This window comes from Atta colombica, unplaced genomic scaffold (genome assembly GCF_001594045.1).
Source record: "Atta colombica isolate Treedump-2 unplaced genomic scaffold, Acol1.0 scaffold120, whole genome shotgun sequence".
In the NCBI taxonomy this organism is placed as follows: domain Eukaryota; kingdom Metazoa; phylum Arthropoda; class Insecta; order Hymenoptera; family Formicidae; genus Atta; species Atta colombica.
The window spans coordinates 233,536-242,229 of NW_017259207.1; the positions used below are offsets into that span (position 1 = coordinate 233,536).

An 8,694-nucleotide genomic window follows, 5' to 3' on the forward strand; every position below is an offset into this window, starting at 1 on the left:
GAGCTTGATATTAATGAACTGTAATGTTGCAAATACAAACACTCTTTGACACTCTAATAATGGATCTGATCATGAAGATAACTCGAAACGCATAGCTGTATAAAAAATTAAAGAACTTTTAAACTAGTAAAAGAATTATACTCAAATTTTATACAAATACTTACAATTAGAAGTAATACTTATATAATAGAACAATCTATAAAGCTTTATATTTTTGGTAACGTTTTGAGTTGTAAAACATACATTCTTAAATATTTCTTAAAAAAGAACATGTAAAGTCGATTAGTCGCATTTATCAAAATTGATTTATCATTATAAAAGCAAAAAGTATAAAGCTATATAACGCGCGATCTCTGATGTCTAATATATATTAAAAATATTGAAATAACAAAAGAGATTTTATTGTTACATAACATTCTCTCGTTTTTTTCTGTAATCTCTTAAATAACTACCCTTCTATAAAGACATTTTAATTGTTAGATAACGTTGCAAAGAAAAGAGAAGAAAATAGTTGTATTTCATTTCTTTCATTATTCCTCGAACAATTTTTACTTTTCCGTTAAAAAAATTAAATTCTCCTTTTATTTTAGATATGACTCCATCGATCATTGCAAGAATGATCGTACGCGAATAGAAATTAAAATCTCTTTTTCATCATCTGCTTTTATTCTTGTTTGCACGAAAATCGCGCGATAGCAATATAAGAAATCTTACCGTAGAAATCAATTCGACCGTCTCCATCCACATCCACTTCCTTAATCATATCTTCGACTGAAAGCAAAAAGACAAAGAACGGTTTACAGTTCACTTTTCTATTTATAATTAAATTGTTTCTTTTTTCAAATAAAAATAATGCTACTAGCCAAGCTAGATCTTGATTAAAATATAATAATTATTTTGTAATACATATATTGAATATACAAAAGTAATGTTTTTTTCTTTTTGGATTTATTTATTAAATGATTTTATTAAATAAATACGTTGTAAAAGAAAATATTATAGGTATACAGATTTGAAGGCAAATTTGAAGGCATTTATTCTGAAATGTTTAACGAACTTGTCTCGTATATATTTTCTATTTTATTCGTTATTGTTGGCCGCCATTAAGCATTTAGGAAAAATAAAGCAATATATTTCAGATGAAATTAAAATGCATGTCGAATTCGATGTGTAACATATTCCTATCACGGTTGTTTGTACAGAAAAAATGCGCCTTGCAGTAATTCAGTTAATATATCTTTGCTGCATTGAGCAATGGGATTAATTCGTATCACGAGCGCCGAGAGCGATGCCGAGAAAGATATTACCAATAGACCCGCATTATTCCACGTAGAATTTATTGCTACGAAAAGGAATGAAGAGGGCATAACGATTCATTACGATACCACGCTGGCATTCAAAGACTTTCCCTTCGGATGCTTTCTTGAAATTTTTTTAATTAAAATTTTTGCTAATAAGAAAATTAATTTCCTATTAGGAATCGATTCCCTATTCTTATACGCGTGCCATTATCTAATAGATAACATAATAGCTTTTAGAATTTTTTTATTTCTTTTTATTTCTTTTTAAATCCCGAAATTAACATATATCAAACACCTTGAAACAAACGTAATATTTTAGCTTTCTCAATTTGCTGATATTTCATTTCGATCTAATAGATAACCGATTGAACAACAAATTTTGATTAATATTTTTATTCTTCAACAACAACAGGTATTTTTTAATTGTTTTGAAAATCTTTTTATACTGAAAATGGATATATTTTTTAAAAAAGATCATCATTCTTCATTTTTTAGTAACTTTGTTTTAAATTTATATAATAACATAATTCATATTATATATAGTATATAGTTATAAATATAAATAATATAATTATAAAAAAATTTTAATTTTTTTACAATGAATATATAAAAATAAATTATGATTTGAAGTTTCTTTTATTGTTATGTTTATGTACAATTTATGTTTATGTTACAATTTTAAGTTATATATTAAAATAATAAAATTTATTAGCAATATATTTAGTATCAAACAATTATATTGATTTACAATATTTCTGTTTCTCAACAGAGAATTTTTGTGTATTTCACTCCGTAAAGTAAAAGAAAAGTAAAGTAAAGTAAAAGAAAAAAGTTACATATAATTTAAATTTTGTAATTTTTCCAAAAATAAAGATAATTTCTTGATTTCTCAAACTTTTTAGGATGATAGAACTTTCTTCTTTTTTTAACCTTACATTCTTTTTCAGCAGTTAAAAATATTGCATTGGAAGAAAAGTTCGTTGCGCTACGAACTTTAAAATTTAAATAGCTGTAACTTTATTGAAAATGAACGAAATTTAAATTTAAAAAAGAGTTTTAAGGTTCTTTAGTAAATCGAGTTACCATAGAAATGTCTAATTTTTTTTTATAATGAAATTGAATTATTGAACTTGACGTGTGCAAAATTCTAGGATAGATTAACAATGAAATAAGAGAGAATAATGTACAAGATGTAACTTTTAACATATAACTTAGTAACAGATAAGGATCGGAAACGTTTCTTTGACTAATTGCACACAAATATTGCTACAGATTTCTCTAAAAAATGAGATTATATTAGTTCAAAAAATTACGATTGCAATGGTCACAAAATAATAAGCCAATGGCCATTTTTCAGAAAAGATATTTACATACATAAACTTGCATACAATTTTAACCTCGAAAAGGAAATATAACTTTATCTTGTCACTTTTCATTTGATGAAGATGCAACTTTTGATTTACTATGTTTCGTATATTTTATTAAGATATATGTAGTATTAATATTTTATATAGTTTTAATATTTTATTCAAATTATGCAAATATTTGTAATTTTGGGTGGACTCTAGTGAGATATTCCAAATTTTCGACATTTTACTAAAAAAATCACTTTAAAGTTTAAAATATATTCTTTCAAAAGATTATACTGTATCTTTTGAGTTTTTATGAGTTTAAAAATTTTTACATATAATATTTATATATAATTATATATATATTTATATATAAAATTACGAGCTGGCCAATTTTCTTTTCGTTTTGCAACTTTCATGTGCTTAAAAAAAAAACATGTAAATAAATACAATAATAAAAATTTTCCAACACGAAAGCTTTTCCCTATAAAATAATTTTTTTTAAATGTTCCTAAAATTTTGTTATTGAGTTATCAAATTAAATAAAAGAAGTATTTCGACTTTGATTGCTCATAATTTCGTTAAAAATCATCGTACCGCAATTAAAAAAACAGGTTCTTAAAGCTGAAATTTTGATCTATTGAACGATATAGATATATCATTGCCATTTAAAAAAAACAAGTAAATATAATACAAATGAGGCGCTACGAAATTATGTTCCAATCCAATACATACAATAAGATTTGTTATTCAGAAATAGAAACTTTATAAATCAGTGTTATTTCTTCAAGCTATTTCTCAGGTTTTATGATAGAAAAATAATTTTAAAAAAATAATTATTGACTCTGTACAAAGAAACACAGTTCGATTGGAATAGATTTTGACATCATTTAAGTTATTCATTCGACAAAAATTCACAATATTGTAGCAACGATCATACCGTTAATACTGCCAATTGTGAGACAATTGTACATTTTGAACATTGCGATTTAATCTAAACTGATTGCGGCCAATCAAGAAACTTGTGTCGATCATCCGTTTGTGCAAGATTATCAAATCAATCGAAGTAAACCGAGTTTCTCGATGTATACGTTTTGCTGACACTCTCTCTCTCTCTCTCTCTCTCTCTCTCTCTCTCTCTCTCTCTCTCTCTTTCTCTCTCTTGGCGCACTGAAATTACTTCTTGCTTCGTATCTAGCAACGAATTAATGCTTGACGGATGCGCAAGAACTAGCGTTTTAACTTATCAATAATATCAAGACTTTTTTAACGCGATAACGATCAAATCATATCTGAATTACTAGCCTCGTTGATCATATTTTCCATATCTACTGCTTTTCCTTTTATTAGAACGTAATTAACTGAATGCAATTACATCGTGCACGAGCAAATCGTATTACCCTTCTTAGAAACCAATTATTTCTCTAAATGCTTCTTTAATGCGCGCTTTTCCGCGCCTATTACGAAAAAAATACAAACGCAGCGCGATAATTAAGATTGCAAACCCGAAAATGTCTTTACAAGAGAAAACAAACGCGTAACGCGAAATTCTTTTTACTCGCATTTCCTGGAGCAGTCGTAATAGTCTAATTGTATTTTAAAACTTAGGGCACACAGGAAAACAAAAAACCAATGGCACAAGAAGACAAAAACAATAAGGACATACATAAGCAGTAAATCAGAGCTATCTAAGATCGGCATTTTTTGACTTAAAATTGATTGTGTTAGTATTCACGTTCCTACTTCTCACTTCATTACTATTTTGTCATAGTGCGTAATGTAGACATGTCAATATCGAGCAAAAATATCGAATATATTCTATGAATATATTCAGATATTTTAAAACTATCTATATTCATTCCCGAATGAATAGACATTATGTCGAATATATTGCACAGCAAATAGATTAAAAAAAATTCCTAATTTTTTTAAAACTTGCGAACAAAGATCTGATGATATTTGATCATTTTGTAGGAAAAGCTTCGTTTATTTATAGTCTCAATCAATATTATAAACAATAAATAGAACTCCTTCTTTTATGTCTCAATAATTAATCATTTAAATCCTTTAAATATTAATAACTCAAAAATCTAATAATATCTACAAAAGTTAAGAAATATAATTGGTGAAGAATGTATTTAATGATAATTTTTTATAAACTCGACATCATTTATACTGAGCGCTCCTGCATATAATTGGCATATTTTGTTGGATCTAAAAGTACAACCAAATGTAAGAGCTCATTGAGCGCTTAGTCAGATTCAGCGTAGTACCAATCTACCGACCTACCGACCTACCGACTATCGAATACACTCAAAACTCCCTAAGGCCGGAAATGATAGTCCGTTATCTCAAGCCTTCTCATATCTTAAGATGCTAATATGGTTATACTGATTGGTTCATGCACTAGCTTAAGATCATTTCAAATCTTGAGCACCTATGGATTCCGCTCTATAATAAGTTCATAAAAATGGAGAGTGAATATGAATAATAAAAAAATATCTAATCAATATTTTATTCATAATTTTTTATTCAATATTTTTATATTGAGCGGCAAAAAATATCGAATATTCGATATTATCGAATAACGATAAACATCCCTAGCATGATACTCGATCTCATGGATGACATTAGGCTAAAATCGTTAAAAGTTATTGACCTGTGTCTAGTATTACTTAATGCTAATATTATAAGATACTATTATTCATAATATATTTATAATAACTATAAAAATATGAATAACAGAATACTTTTAAAGATAGTGGAAAACTTTTAACGATTTCAAACTAATGTCGTCCCTGAGATCAAGATCAATCGTATGCTACGACAAAACAGCAATAGAATAGGAACAGTAATAGGTGTGAATACACCGACATATTTCGATTTCAAGTCAAAAAATATCGATCTTGGACAGCTTTGCAGTAAACGCATCAGCCAATCATAATAGAGAGTGAACGTAAGATAATACACACTGTTAAAAATAAAATATTAATTTTAACTTAAAGACGTAGTGGACTTTTTAATAGATGCAAAAATGTTAAAATTTTGTTGTAGAAAAATTTTTTTTTACTATTACGTTTTTAATCTTGCAACACCACTCTGCGCCTTTTATCACTTTTTTTCAAAATTCTTATTCGGATTTCAATGTAAAAATAAATAAAATATAATTCAGTTTTTATTATAGTAAAAACTTATTATTAAAGATTTCGTAAGTGTACAAGAATTGTTTCAGATTTTTAGTTCAAATCATAAAAAATATATGCTGTTTCTCTCAATAGCTCAAAGTATAAACTATGATCGAAAATTTCGGAGGTAGTGCTGGAAATTTAAGTTAAAATTAATAATATAATATAAACAGTAAACAAATAAAAATGTCGATTTGCTTACTGCTTACTTTTTTATCTATTTATTATTCTGTGTATCACTAACTTTAGCCGTTTACTAACACTTTGGCGTGCTTGCAGGCACCCGCACGCATCCGACCGATTGAAATGTCATTCTTCAAATGTCGAATGCAAAGCATTGACATTCGAGCTGTGCAAATCTGCGAAGCGACTGTAGTATTGTGACTGTAGTATCACGATTAATACCTAGTGTCTGAGATACATGTCATGATTTGCAACGGATTTGATGGTGAATTGCGTTAATAAATACAAATTTGCCAATGCATTTCAGAGAATCATGTAGTTTGCAATAACACAAACTCTGTTAAAGCAAATTTGTCCTCAATTAACTCGGAAATAGTTATCTAATTCTTTATTGCACAAATAATCAATATTCAAAATTATTATTATTAACTACTATTATATATTACTGGACTGTTCTACAATTTCATTAGTATTTGAGATCATTATACAAATTTATTTGATTTTTAAGAAATGTTAGGAGAAATAAAATAAAACAGGTGGAATTTCATTTCTTTGCTGCTAAGATATAAAAATTATTTCAGATGGTTATTCTCCAAGTAATAAAATGCAATCATTATAATAATTATTTAGGTTATTTTTCGTTATTTTATGTTGTAAAATAAATGTAACATTCGTGATGATGTACAATATTATCATTTAATTGTCATTTTTAATTCGTATTTAATGAATAAATAGTGGATAACGTTATCAATTACTATCTTTATTAAATAATCAATAATTGCAAATAAATAAGTATATATGCTTATTTACTTGCAATTTATTGACGCAGTATATCCCCAATGCATGTCAATGTTTAAACAATTTATCGCCAATAAATTATTCTACGAAGGTTGCAAGTGCTTATTGTTTAAGTAAGACAAATATTAATTAACAATGTTATTTATTCTATAGAAAAATAAATTGTATCTTAACTTACATTTGTATTGTGTAAGATTACATATGTTATAACGAGAAATATACCTACATCTTACACAATACATAATATAAGCTAAGATACAATTTATTTTTCTGTACACGTCACAATTTGAGAGGGCTCCTTCTTGACGTCTTTTGTGATTTTTAATTTTAATTTAAGACACATTAAATATTGACACAGACGTTATATTAATGATCCTAGATACTTAGATAGCTCCTAAGTTAAAATAAATTCGGCTTTAATTAATTCTATAGATTTGCCATTGATTTTGGAAAATACGATGAATCTCTTTGCAATTTATGAAAATCATCAATTTATTATTCGTTAATTTATTATTCATTATGCTTAGCTAATAGTTGATTTTTAATAAGATCGGCAATCTTAGGATAATAACTGTGGAATAATTGGTATTGATGACATGTGTTTAGACGTGGCGTTTATGATAGCATGAATAATTCAGCCGTTGTTTGCTTTATTTACGCAAACACTCGATTGGCACGAATGCGGACGATGTGCTGACGTTTTCGCGGTGAGAAATAGAATCGTCGACTCGGGATAGCACGGCTAAAGACTCACCGTCTAGATTTGTGATGAGTATGTGTCAACAAGGTGGAATTAGGAAAGTCTTTATGGAATAATAAAGGGCACGCGCAAATAATAATTCAAGACAAAAAAAATATGATGACTCATAATATGAAAGATATTTTTTCCTTTCTTAAAAATAATATAATATATATTTCAAGCAAGAAAAAAATCTTAATATTTTTTATACAAGAAAAAAGTGTACTTTTATATACACAGTATATAAATAAATTTCTCTATCTAAAATAAACTGCATAAAACAATGTGATATATTTCAGTCAGAAAAATCTTTAAAATATTTTTACGGAAATAATATATACAGAGAGCTTAGCTTAACTAGGTAAATCTAATTAATTTTCAATAATAAGCTCGAATCAGCTATCAATTTTAATTTTATAAAGTACTACTTAATTAGCTAGTAAGCTCGTTTATTTCGAAATAGTAATATTAATGATATTATCTCGAAATATAGTAGATATTATAATAATTAATGTTTTTGTAAAATTTTGAAACTGCACTTAGTTTATTTATGCAATTAAGATCTATAATATCAATTAACAACACATGATTAACAAATAAAATTCTGTTCACGTTTATTGCGTGAAAAAACAGTTAAAAATAAAACTTTCCACATTAAATAGAAATTTATCCGTATAATGCCGAGCTCTGCTATGAAGTTACGCTTCCCGAGAATCAATTGGCCTTAGGTATGCCAATTTAGATGGAAATGGCCTACTTTAGCTTTTATGGTTAAAGTTTCTCTTATCGAAAGTATTTGAAAGAGAGTGTGAGAGAGAGAGAGAGAGAGAGAGAGAGAGAGAGAGAAAAAGACAGAGAAAACGCCAACGCATGTTATATCCGTAATCACGTCACATTCATTGTAATGGACTATCGGGGAATGCGTTAAATATCTAAGACTTACTCTCTTCCTCGGAAAGATCCTCTCCCAGACACTGCAGCACCGCCCTAAGATCCGACGCAGTGATATACCCACGATTATGTTTGTCGAATACCTGTATATAACAAGCAAACAGAAAAATTAAATTCATAGTGAACCAAATCTCTGCACTGAGAGAAAAGTCTTGATATTTGTGATTATTTTATATATATATATATAT

At 27.5% G+C, this 8,694-nt stretch overlaps 1 protein-coding gene across 1 annotated transcript in view; it reads right to left on the reverse strand.

The window, feature by feature from the left end:
• LOC108694584 (calmodulin-like) overlaps window positions 1-8,694 on the reverse strand; it is a 100,682-nt gene that overhangs the window by 1,051 nt on the left and 90,937 nt on the right. The window contains exons 5-6 of the mRNA XM_018204162.1: window positions 8,499-8,589; window positions 715-771 (exon numbers count right to left, since the gene is read on the reverse strand). Of these exons, the coding sequence (XP_018059651.1) occupies window positions 715-771; window positions 8,499-8,589 (148 nt within the window). The remainder of the gene's footprint in view (window positions 1-714; window positions 772-8,498; window positions 8,590-8,694) is intronic.